General features: G+C 45.6%; 1 protein-coding gene across 5 annotated transcripts in view; it reads left to right on the top strand.

Moving 5' to 3' along the window:
- Positions 1 to 1,658: 1,658 nt before the first annotated feature.
- The window catches only part of LOC140212388 (zinc finger protein 385D-like), a 345,265-nt gene continuing 333,453 nt past the window's right edge, over positions 1,659 to 13,470 (top strand). For 4 of the 5 annotated variants that reach the window (XR_011889708.1, XR_011889707.1, XM_072283136.1 and 1 more), the window contains exon 1: positions 1,660 to 2,212. Coding sequence is in view for 3 of the 5 variants with exons in the window: in XM_072283136.1 (XP_072139237.1) it covers positions 2,191 to 2,212 (22 nt within the window). In the remaining 2 variants the exon portion in view is untranslated. Of the gene's footprint in view, positions 2,213 to 13,470 lie in introns of all 5 variants that reach the window. The other variant, XM_072283135.1, reaches the window with a different exon arrangement.

The raw sequence follows: 13,470 nt of genomic DNA, 5'->3' as shown, positions 1-13,470 counted from the left end.
AAGTAAGATTACTGAGCCTGTTTGTACGTCTGCATCAGTGACCTGGGTTCAATTCCCAACACCGTCTATAAGGAGTTTATACGTAATCAACATGACCGTGAGGCTTTTCTCTGCGTTCTCCAGTTTCCTCCCACATTCCAAAGATGTATGGTTATGAAGGATTAATGAGTTGTGGGCATACAATGTTGGCATCGGAAGCATGGCAAACTTGTGGACTGCCTAAAGCACATCCTCAGACTGTGTTGGTCGTTGACACAAATGAAGCATTTCAATGTTTTGATGCACATGTGACAAATAAAACTAATCTTTTAACCTGTAATCATAAACCATTTATTGAATTCAGCACTTATACATTATAATAAAGATTGGCTTATAGAATCATCCAGCATGGAAACAGGCCCTTCAGCCCATCTGGTCCATGCCAACTAAGACGTCCTATCCAAGCTAATCCCATTTGCCACCATTTGGCCCATAAACCTTCCCCATCCGTGTACCTGTCCAAGTGACTTTTAACAGTTGTTGTAGCTTCTACATCAAATTTCAATGTAGCGTGTCAAATAAAGCTAATTTAGTCTATTTTCGATGATCTTTTATATAATCTATTTCAGCTGATTCATTTGGCTGTACTCATGTAAGGTTGAATAATAATTAAACTTGAACTGAACTATTTTATCTTTGCCTGATTTCTGGAACTGTTCCTTTTAATCCCCTTGTTGGTCTTCAGTGACACAAACACAAAGCAGTTCTGCAGTATCCAGAGCAACACACACAGAATGGAGCAACTCAGCAGGTCGGGAGTGGAATAAACAGCTGACGTTTCAGGCTGAGACCCTTCATTGGGGAATGGAAAGGAGGGAGGAAGAAGCCGGAATAAGAAACTGGGGCAAGGGGCGAGGAGTATAAGTTGGCAGGTCATAGGCGCTTTACACTTACGACTGTGGTTGAAATGTTTCATAATGCATGGACTCACTTCCAAGGACTCTTCACCTCATGTTCTCGATATTTAGTTACTTTGTATTTGCATTGTTTGTTACCTGCACTCTGGTCGAATGCCCTAGTTGGGCAGTCTTTCATCGATTCTGTTATAGTCACAATAGATTCTATAGATTTTTGAGTATGCCAACAAGAAAATGAATCTAGTGACACATATGTGCTTTGATAATAAAATTTACTTTGAGATTTGAGGCCAGGTGAGGGGGAAGGTAGGTGGGTGGGAGAGGGGGGATGAAGGGGAAGGTAGGTGGGTGGGAGAGGGGCGATGAAGGGGAAGGTAGGTGGGTGGGAGAGGGGGGATGAAGGGGAAGGTAGGTGGGTGGGAGAGGGGGGATGAAGTAGGAAGCTGGGATGGGGTGGGTGGAAGAGGTGAAGAGCTGAAAGAGAATGAATCTGAAGGCGGTCTTCAGTAATTCTCGAACTGACCACTAGGAGGCAGATAAGAACAGTGTTATTAGCTCACTTTCTGAATCTCGGGCTCTGAAAGTCTCTCCCTCTTCCACAGTTCAGTGCATTATCCTGTGTACTGATGTCCAATCCAGTCTCTGCAGTTGACACATGAAACTGTAGCAGTGAACCCCTCCACCCCCGCTGCGGCATGACGGAGTTGTGCTGCACCAATGCATGCTGTTGCTGCTACTGCTTTGATCACAAACTCACAGAAAAGCTACGGTTCATACGTATGATGGTGTGAGCTTGGTAACTACAGCAGTTTATATCTGCTATGTCTAGGGGGCATTATTGCCCACCCATGTCATTTCTTAATGTTTGAGACTGATGGTACAATTTACTGATGTTTCGTTAGGTGAATAAAAAGTGAAGAAAAGGCAATCTTTAGGAAAAATGCCCAGTGTGGAAGAAAATAATAGCTTTTTAGTTCCAATCTGATCAGGAAGGAAGCTTGAAGCTTCACAGGACAGGCTAATGGGTGCGAGCAAACCTGCGGACCGCTCTCGGCACTGATGTCAGAGGGACATCAAGAACATCAGAAGGTGGAGTCAGATTTCACAAAGTGGTGTATGAGCAGTGCTCTGTGCTAACACTCATCACGCAAGGAATTTGCCGGGCATGTAGGCAATATGCTGAATCTGAACTGTCAAAAGGATGATGGAAAATTAAACTCTGGCATTTCACGTGACGGGTTCTGCCTGAGATAGTGGGAAGATTTAAAACTGTAGGATTTGAAAACTATGGTTCATGAAGGCCATCATGTATATTGGTAAGTGTTAACTTGCTTTTTGGATTTAAAAGCATTGTAATCTTTTAATAAGATTCGGAGTTTGCGTTAATTCAGTGAAAAGATATATGATTGAGGAAAGATGTTGATATATGTTGTCAGGATATTTACAATGCCTACATTTTAGCAGGAAGCAGCGTTGGGCTCGATTAAAAGGAATACGTAATGATGGTGAATAGATTTCTGTACTGTATGTACCAGGGCAGTTTTATTGGGATTCCCAGTCATTTCTAAAGGGGAGAGGGTGGAGGAGATTAAAAAATGATCAGATTTGTTAAAACCAACGGTCAATACTCACATCAGAGTCTTTCTTTCTTTCAAACAGCCCCTGAAAAGCACAGTTCCTTAAGACATGTTTGTGATATTGCATATGCCATTAACCATCTGAGAGGAGAGCTGGAAGTATTCAGCACCATGTTCAACTCTTGTAGAACATCTTAGAAAGTCACAATAAAAAAAACATACTTAAGATGTTTTCTTACTTCTATGTGATGGAATTTTTATTGCATGCATAACAGTACAGCAAATGCCTTGTGTGCTGTGAATTGTTTGCATATATCAGAGCTACAACACAACACAAATGTGTGCAGTCGCGATACTCTGTGCCTATGAAACAGTATTAATTTGAACAGTTTCAACCTTTTAACTCTTAATTGCCCTGCAAGTATTCAGAATGTTTAAGGTCAGAATTAATTAAAGCAGAGTTAAACTTCGATTCCTTAACTTGCACTTCAGGATGCTTTCTCTTTTGTGGAAATTTTAAATAGTATTTTTTAAAGGACGTGTGCATGTAAGAGCATTTGAGAAATCATTTCCATTCCTCATAACCTTGCAGCTGGAATGTCTGAATCACACCAACATGTTGACTGCAGATGGAGATTCGGCGAGAAAAGGGACAGGTTCCTGCTTCTCTCTCACCTTCTCAGTTGAAAAATATGTTCATTAAGAGTTTTGTTATGAAGATAGCTCCACTTTAAAAATTAGGAATTTAATAAAATAAATACAATGTAGATAATTTAAACTTTGCCTCATTGGATTTCTCCACCAGATTCAATTTCCCTTCTAATGAAAAAGAGTAACGATTAAGCTGATGACTGCTGGCCTGCTTTGTTATTTAATGCCATTGTCCAACTGACCTCCTGTAGGGGTTTAGTAGAAATTTACTTAGGGAGCCATTTACTATTGATTTCAAAGCTCTGGGTTACTGGTATAAAACGGAGCAAACCATTCACCTCCAATAGTGCTCACATTCCTGTTTGTCAATAATTGGAGACTTCTTTAACAGTATTTATAAGTATTGTATTTTAAAGTGTTTTTCTTTCATTGAGAAATTGTATTTTTATTTGTCAGTTGTATTCTTTATTTAATTATGCCTCCTCATATTGTGCTAATATGAAGGGAATAGTTGAAAGGTGATTGGGGGCGAAGTACGGGGAGTGTCAGAGGTAGGATTTTTTACGGAGAGTGGTGGGTGTGTGGAACACCCTGGCAGGGGTGGTGATAGAGGAAGATACATTAAGGACGTTTAAGAGACTGTGAGATAGGCACATGGATGATAGAAAAATTCAGGGGTACGTCGGAGGGAAGGGTTAGATTGATTTTAGAGTTGGTTGAAAGGTCAGCACAGCATCATGGCCTAAGGGCCTGTACTGTGCTGTAGTGTTCTATGTTCTATGTTCTATTACTTACGTTGCCTCTGACCCTTAAATGCTTCTGATTTTAACAGTTCTTTACACATTCAGTGAGCCAACTGCCAGAATTTAGTATACAGGGCAGTTTCCAGAAATTAGCCTGCGACTTCAATCTTTGTATTGACTGTTGCTGCTTGTAAAATAACCTTTGCCCTTTCATACACGGGTGGTGACAATTCACAGATGAGTTATTTATTAAAATAAAGCACCTTGGGCCAGACCATGTTACTCTGCAGAGACTGTCAGCTATTTGCAGTGAGCGGAGTCAGCCCGTTCCTGACTTCCACACCAGCATGCAAGTCAGAATTCATAGATGAGTTATTTATTAAAATAAACATCTCAGTCCAGACTGCGTTACTCGGCAGAGAACTATCAGTTATTTGCAATGAGTGGGGTCAGCTCGTTCCTGACCTCCACACCAGCAAGTAAGTCAGAATCCAGCTGGAGGTCAGATGCCTAAACGCCTTCAGGATAGTCTGGCCCACTTGCCACTTGTAGACCTCAGTTTGATTTGTTGGGCAGGCATATGGGCAAAGGCTTGGGGGTGATTGGACTCACAGCTGTGTAAGAATGGCGGAGATAGCAGGTCAGTTCAAACGTCAGCCCATCCACAGTCGTCCTTCGATAAGAAATGAGAAAGGATTAAGTTGCAGAATTCTGAGTGACGCAAAGTGATTTGGAGAATCATGGTTTTGAAATCTGCTCAATACCGAGAGCTGAGAGAAATGGTTGAGAGTTACATAAATAAAATGCCATGGATCGTTGCAGCATATATGGGAAATGGAGGGTTATGGGCTGGGTACGAGGAAAGGGTTAGATTGATCGTAAAGGAGGTTTATATACTGTTATTCAGCACAACATTATGAGCCGAATGGCCAGTACTGTTCTACACTCAGTGCTCACTTTATTAGGCACACCTGTACACCGGCTCATTACTGCAAATATCTAATCAGCCAATCACGTGGCAGCAACTCAATGCATGAAAGCATGCAGACATGGTCAAGAGGTTCAGTTGTTGTTCAGACCAAACACCAGAATGGGGAAGAAATATGATCTGTGACTTTGACCGTGGAATGATTGTTGGTGCTGGATGGGGTTGTTTGAGTATCTCAGAATCTGCTCATCTCCTGGGATTTTAACGTACAGCAGTCTCTAAAGTTTATGAAGTATGTTATGGAAAACAAAAACATCCAGTGAGCAGCAGTTCTGTGGGTGAAACCGCCTTGTTAATGAGAGAGATCAGAGGAGAATGGCCAGACTGGCTCAAGCTGACAGTAACTCAAGAACGTGTCCCAACAGTGGTGTGCAGAAGAGAATCTCTGACCTCACAACACATTGAACCTTGAAGTGTACAGGCTACTGCAGCAGTAGATCAGGAACAGGAGGTACGCAGTAAAGTGATCACTGAGTGTTCTTTCAGTTTGAGAAACACTTGAACTGAATGAGGGACCATCTTTTAGAAAGCAATGTTTGGTATGCTATTTTTAACGCTATAATGAAAGATATTTTAAGAGCAGGTGTATTCTGAGATACCAAATGTCATCTTGTCACTATTCACATTTGCAGACTACTCTACATAACTGGCAAAAATCCTCTACTTAGTCATCCATCAAAAATGATTTCTATTCAGCTGAAACATTGCAACCTTGTTCGTGGTGTTGTAAAGTAAACTGCATAATCTATCCATCATCTGTACAAATGGAAAGAAAGGGTAGTAACTTAAAGCATCGAAACGGGACTCATCGCGCAGTGTAAACTATAGATTCTGTTTGTGGCAGTGTTGAATAGACGACAGAATTACTTTGAACATGGGTCAGGTACAGCACAGAAACAGGACCTGTTGAACCAATAAAATTTGTAATCAAATGGTCAACTAAACTAATCTCTTCTGCCTATACAATGTCCTTCCATTTTCCTAAAATCCATGTGCTTATTTAAATGTCTCTTAAAAGTGTCTAAAGAATCTGCCTCTACCATCACCCCAGGCTCCCCATTCTAGGCACCCAGCACTCCGTCTGTGAAAAACTTTCCCTTCACATCTCCTTTGAAGTTTCTCCCCCCTCACCTTAAATGCATGTTCTCTTGTATGTGGAGGAATGGATCAGTTCGGAACATTCTGCTGTGTAACTATTTCTTTTAGTAACTCCCAACTGCTGTTTTTCGAGGTTAAAAGGAAGGAAACATGGGGTGAGCAGGTCATAGATCAAAGGTCTCAGATGCTCCCCTCTGCATGAGGCATATGCCTTGTAAAACCAGAAAATTACTCTGTACTTTGTACCCTAGATTTCATAATACATAGGAGACATAAGACATAGACATAGACATAAGACATAGGAGCAGAATCAGGCCATTCAGCCCATTGAGTCTGCTCTGCCAATTCATCACGACTGATTTATTAACTTCATCTATTTATTTATTTTGCGATACAGTGTGGTGTAGGCCCTTCTGGCCCTTTGAGCTGCGCCACCCCCGACAACCGCGATTAACCCTAACCCAATCACGGGACAATTTACAATGACCAATGGTACGTCTTTGGACTGTGGGAAGAAACAGGAGCACCAGGGGAAAACCCACCTGTTCCATGAGAGGACATACAGACTCCTTACAGATGGTGTCGGAATTTAACTTGGAACTTCAGAATGTTCCGGGCTGTAATAATGTCGTGCCAACAGCTAAGCTACCATGGCACCCATGGGATTTATTATCCCTCTAGACCCCATTCTCCTGCCTTCTCCTCATAACCTTTAATGCCCTGACTAATCAAGAACCTATCAACCTCTGACTCGTCTTCCACAGCTGTCTGTGGCAATGAATTTCACAGATTCACCACCCTCTGGCTAAAGAAATTCCTCCTCACCTCTGTTGCAAAGGGACGTCCTTCTATTCTGAGGCTGTGCCCTCTGGTCGTAGACTCACCGGCCATAGGAAATGCCCTCTCCACACCCACTGTATCTAGGCCTGTCAATATTCGATGTTTCATTCAGATCCCCCCAGAGTACAGGCCCAGCGCCACGAAACACACATTAAATTAATTACGAAAGCTCCGTGTGAGGCTGAGCTGAGTGTTGCAATAGAAATCTGGCTGACAATCAGGATCTCAGGCCTCTTGGTGGGGCCTAATTGAGTACTCCACAGCTAAAGAGCAGGTTGAATGCTGATTAACAATGAGGCTTCCTGTAAATGTTGGTGCATCAACCAGGAATATAAACTTCTGAACTTGACCCTGTTCTGCCTGCTGTTTGTTTCAGAGTGGTGAAGTATTTCACACCATGTTGAATTTACTTCCATTCACATTCCTGTTAGTCAGAAGGCCTAGCAAAGAAATATGGACATCTTGTGCAGAGGGCAGTGCAGTGCAGAGGGATAGGAATAAACAGCCACTGTTTCCAGCCGAGACACTTCGTCAGTAAGATCCTGCTAGGAAATAGGACACCACGTTAGCATCGCAGTTAGCAAGACGCTGTTACAGCTCAGGGAGTGGAGTTCAGACTTCAATTCTGACGCTGTCTGGAAGAGGTTTGTTTGTCTTTCCCGTGAAGCACGTGGGTCTCTGCTGGGTGCTCCAGTTTCTTCCCACAGTCCAAAGATACTGGTTAGTAGGTTAATTCTTCTTCTTCTTCTTAAGCCCATCACCCTTTAGTAAGGTAATTGGTCATTGTAAGTTGTCCCGTGATTAGGCTAGGGTTAAATAGGTGGGTTGCTGAGTGGTGAGGCTCCTCACCCTCCCCCTTCACCTTCCCTCCTCACCCTCCCCTTCACCTTCCCTCCTCACCTTCCCTCCTCCCCTCCCCTTCCCTCCTCCCCCTCCCCCTCACCTTCCCTCCTCCCCCTCCCGCTCACCTTCCCTCCTCACCTTCCCCCCTCACCTTCCCTCCTCCCCCTCCCCCTCACCTTCCCTCCTCACCCTCCCCCTCACCTTCCCTCCTCACCTTCCCCCTCACCTTCCCTCCTCACCCTCCCCCTCACCTTCTCTCCTCACCTTCCCTCCTCATCTTCCCCCTCACCTTCTCTTCACCCTCCCCCTCACCTTCCCCCCTCACCTTCCCCCTCCCCCTCCCCTCCCCCTCCCCCTCCCCTCCCCTCCTCACCTTCCCCCTCACCTTCCCCCCTCACCTTGCCCCTCCCCCTCCCCCTCACCTTCCCTCCTCCCCCTCCCCCTCACCTTCCCTCCTCACCTTCCACCCTTACCTTGCCCCTCACCTTCCCCCTCACCTTCTCTCCTCATCTTCCCCCTCACCTTCCCTCCTCACCTTCCCTCCTCTCCTTCCCCCTCACCTTACCCTCCCCCTCACCTTCCCTCCTCACCTTCCCCCCTCCCCCTCACCTTCCCTCCTCCCCTCCCCATCTTCTCCCCTCCCCCTCACCTTCCCTCCTCACCTTCCCTCCTCCCCCTCCCCCTCACCTTCCCTCCTCACCCTCCCCCTTACCTTCCCTCCTCACCTTCCCTCCTCCCCCTCCCCCTCACCTTCCCTCCTCACCTTCCCCCCTCACCTTCCCCCTCAACTTCCCCCTCACCTTCCCCCTCATCTTGCCCCTCACCTTCCCCCTCCCCCTCCCCTTCCCTCCTCACCTTCCCTCCTCCCCCTCCCCCTCACCTTCCCCCTCACCTTCCCTCCTCACCTTCCCCCCTCCCCCTCACCTTCCCCCTCACCTTCCCCCTCACCTTCCCCCCTCACCTTCCCCCTCACCTTCCCTCCTCCCGCTCCCCCATCTTCCCACCTCACCCTCCCCCTCACCTTCCCTCCTCACCTTCCCCCTCCCCCTCACCCCTCCTCACCTTCCCTCCTCCCCCTCCCCCTCACCTTCCCTCCTCCCCCTCCCCCTCACCTTCCCTCCTCACCTTCCCTCCTCACCCTCCCCCTCCCCTTCCCTCCTCACCTTCCCCCTCAACTTCCCCCTCCCCCTCCCCTCCTCACCTTCCCCCTCACCCTCCCCCTCACCTTCCCTCCTTATCTTCCCTCCTCCCCCTCCCCCCATCTTCCCACCTCACCTTCCCTCCTCATCTTCCCCCTCACCTTCCCCCTCCCCCTCCCCCTCACCTTCCCTCCTTATCTTCCCTCCTCCCCCTCCCCCCATCTTCCCACCTCACCTTCCCCCTCACCTTCCCTCCTCACCTTCCCCCTCACCTTCCCCCCTCACCTTCCCTCTCACCTTCCCCCTCACCTTCCCTCTCACCTTCCCTCCTCTCCCTCCCCCCTCACCCTCCCCCTCACCTTCCCTCCTCACCTTCCCCCTCACCTTCCCTCTCACCTTCCCTCCTCTCCCTACCCCCTCACCTTCCCTCCTCACCTTCCCTCCTCACCCTCCCCCTCACCTTCCCTCCTCACCTTCCCCCTCACCCTCCCCCCACCTTCCCTCCTCACCTTCCCTCCTCTCCTTCCCCCTCAACTTCCCTCCTCACCTGCTCTCTACTATCATCTGCCAGCTTGTCCCCCTTCCCTTCCGCCACCTGCTTATTCTGACAGCTTCCCTTTTCCAGTTCCCAGTCCTGATGAAGTGCCGACTGTTTATTTCTCTCCATCGACACTGCCTGAGCTGCTGAGTTCTCCAGCGTTTTGTGTGTGTTTTCAGCATCTGCAGGATCTCCTGTTTATCCAGTGCTTTTGATTTTACACTGCCCTTGTAACTGCTCAGAATTTGCTTTCCAATATTAGACCTTCTCCACAACCAGTCACGCTGTGCTTGTGCTGTAGAGTCCATCTGTTGTGAGGTTATCATCTGTGTGCACATTATGTCTGCGTTGGTATTTAGCAGTGGACGTCGCTGCAGCCTTCCCTTTGCAGCACAAAGCCACTTGTCAGCGGCTTTTCATTCAGACATCAATCTGATAGCCACTAACCACACTACCTGACTGTTTCATTATTGTTACTGTTGGGGATTGCAGCCACAGGTAATCATCACCTTCTCAATGGGTTCCCTTCATCCATGAGGGGCGTTGATCGTGTGGATAGTCAGCGGCTTTTCCCAGGGCTGAAATGGCTCGCACAAGAGGGCACAGTTTTAAGGTGCTTGGAAGCAGGTTTAGAGAGGATGTTAGAGATAAGTCTGTCACACAGAGAGTGGTGTGTGCATGGAATGCACTGCCAGCAACAGTGGTACAGCTGGATACAATGGGGTTTTTTATGAGACTGTCAGATAGGTACATGGAGCTGAGAAAAATAGAGGGCTATGCGGTAGGGAAATGCTAGGCAGTTTCTAGAGTAGGTTACATGGTCGGCACAACATTGTGGGCCGAAGGGCCTGGAATGTGCTGCAGATTTCTATGTTCTATGAGTCAGAGAGAAGGTGAACTGTGAAGGAATTCTTGTAGGTGGACCCTGTCTGTCGTCAGGCTTTACCCTGGACTTACATTCAGGGTAACTTATTAGGTACACCTAGAGCTTACAGAGAATTGTGTGAAAGACACAAAAAATCCAGTGAGCGGCCGTTCGGTGGGTGAAAACACCTTGTTAATGAGAGAGGTTCGAGGAGAATGGCCAGACTGGTTCAAGCTGACAGGAAAGCGACAGTAACTCAAATAGCCACACATTACAACAGTGGTATGCAGAAGAACATCTCTGAACAAATAACACGTGGAAAGATGAAGTGATTGGGCTACAGCATCAGAAGGCCTTCTTTCAAATATGATTCTGCTACTAAGCTGTGTGTTTGCGATTTCCATTTTGATGGTGTGTTCTGGGGCAGATGGAGCGATCTGTCTCCGAGGGAGTTTGTTTGGTGTGGTTTGGAGTGGAGTGTGCAGCCCGGTGGCCCGGTGGCTTGGAGACACGGCGCGAGCCCCGTGATCAACTCCATTTCTCACCAATCTCACCGATTAGAGCATCAAGGAAGATTGAAATCAGTGAGGGTGAGAGCAGAGGGCCAGTGGGAGTTCAGCGCCATCTGATAGTGTTTCTCTCCCTCTCGCCGGCTGCTGCTGGAGGAGGGTGACTGCTTTTGACGCTCTCTGACCTCTGACCCTCTCGCTCGCTGTCGCCAGAGTCTTGATCTTGGGCAAGGTTTAATCGGCATGGTTTTTGGTTGGACTCTGCAGTTAATGCTGTATGTGTTCTGGTTTCTGGTTACTCCTTTTTTATTGCTATTTTACGCAGTTTTGATCTGAGTGGACTGACTGCGGCCTGTAGTCATCGACTGACACAGTGCTAGATTGAAAACAACTGAGCTGAAGGTGAACAGTTCTAGACTGCTTCAATGACTTTGTGAATTGATGCTTTATATTCTGTGTCTTGCTGTTTGCATGATTTTTTTTGCGCTTTGGGTGTTTGATGTTTTCGTTGAATGGATTCCATGGTGCTTCGCTGTCTTGTGGCTGTCTGTGAGAGGTCAAATCTCAGGGTTGTATACTGCATGCAGACTATGAGCTATGAACTTTGAACATACACTCAGTGGCCACTTTATTAGGTACAGGAAGACCAGTCTCCAAGCCTTCCTAAGATTATGTGAGGTTTAAATCCAGATGCAGTATCAGAAGTTAGTAGCAAGTTAAAATAAAGATTAGCTTTATTTGTCACATGTAGATCAAAACACCAGTACAGTGAAACATGCCAATTGTGTCAATGACCAACACAGACAGAGGATGTGCTAAGGACAGTCTGCAAGTGTCACCATGCTTCTGGTGCCAACATAGCATGCCCACAACTTACTAACCCTAATCCATAAATCTTTGCAATGTGGGATGAATGGAGGGGGGATCTCACTGAAGCCCATCGAATCATGAAAGTCCCAGATGGAACAGACGTGGAGGAAATGTTTCCTATGGGGGTGGGGCAGGTGTGTCTAGACACAGTGCCAGAATACTCCTTTCAGAGGGTGGTGAATATGTGGAATTCATGTCACAGATGGCTGTGGAGGCCAAATCATTGAGTATATTTAAGGTAGAGATTGATAGGTTCTTGATTTGTCAGGGCATCTAAGGTTATGGGGAGAAGACAGGAGAATGGGGTTGAGAGGGATAATAAATCAACCATGATGGAATGGTAGAGAAGACTCGATGGGCTGAATGGCCTAATTCTGCTTCTATTTCTCATGGTCTTAATGTTTTATGAACCCCAATGACTGGCTTTGTAAAGGGTTACACAAGCCACTATGCTAACATGCTAATTAATGAGAAGTAACGATACTAATCATTAGTGGGATGATAAATATATTCTTCTGACAGTAGCTAGAATGGGTTATTTGACAAGATATTGAGAATGTGCAATTCTGGTGAAATTTGACTATCTGAAACTGACAGAACATCACCTTACATCTACTGAGGAAACCATAAAAAGCTCAGCTCCCAAGTTCTTCATCCGAAATGTTGTCAATCAAATGTTGACACCGGTACCTCGAACCTTGATCATTTGATGTGGGAAGTAGTGCATGAAGTCACACGGCCCACACGAGATGACCTTAGCAGTCATCTTCATGCTGACTTGCAATGACTGTGACATTGGCCCAGGTTTTCTTCATCAGTGAAGGTGATGTTTGCTTGCTGTCGATAGTGTAACTGATGATATTATGGGGGATACAATTCATGTTTTCATTCATTATAGCAGGAATTGGAGCATATGCTGGAAACATAGAACTTGCATTGTTATCCCACACAGAAACAAAACCTCGGACCACATTCCTGGATTTGGGAATAAGCCATTGCAGTGCCTATATTATCACATCAGCCTTCCACTCAATGCCTCCATTGATAAGCGCAATGTGAATAATTTTTCGAGATATACAATACCGTGCAAAAGTCTTAAGCACCCTAGATTTTAATATGGTTTCTGGCCTCCAACACCTCAACATCATCGAGGCTGTCTGGGATTACCTGGAGAGACAGAAGCAAGCGAAATAGTCAAGAAGAACTATGGCAAGTTCTCCAAGATGGTTGGAACAACCTACCAGCAATTTTCATATAAAAATTCATGACAATGTAAAACTTTGAAGGCAAAGAGTGGTCACATCAAATATTGACTTCATTCAGTTTATTTTACTGTTTGCTGCTCTTTATAGTAATTTCTTTGATATTTAAAAACTTTACATTTCATTATTTTTCGATGCATCTTCACTTTACAGATTTTTTTACACGTGCTTAAGACTTGTGCATGGTACTGTATATATATTTATATTTACACTTACCAGGAGATAGCTACGCTGACCACTATGCTACTGTTACTCCCTCTCTGGTAATCAAGAAAATGTCTCTGCTGCAGCTGCTGGTTAAAATATAGCACTTGAGGTAACGACGAATTCTATGTCTTGCCGACGTTCTTCTAGTGCTGAAAGCATTTGCCTGTTGTACATGTACGAGTCTGCAAGACTAAATTCTATTTGTTCTGCACAAAACAAAATATCCAGAGGCACTGTAGGTTCTATATTGTATAAAATAGCATCAAATCGGGTTGAGAATATTTTGCGTTCATCATGCCATTTGGAAGAAATAATTCATAATGGATAGTGTGAAGTAGTAGTGCTTAGAGGGTGGAAAGAAGAAAGAGCCATTGACGAGCTTAATTTTTATATGAAAAATGGTAGGTAACAAGAATATTAACTTGGTGGGTAAAACGAATATGA

This window comes from Mobula birostris, chromosome 19 (genome assembly GCF_030028105.1).
Source record: "Mobula birostris isolate sMobBir1 chromosome 19, sMobBir1.hap1, whole genome shotgun sequence".
NCBI lineage: Eukaryota > Metazoa > Chordata > Chondrichthyes > Myliobatiformes > Myliobatidae > Mobula > Mobula birostris.
The sequence above is the reverse complement of the archived record's forward strand: the minus strand, read 5'-3'. Positions and strand labels throughout refer to the sequence as shown.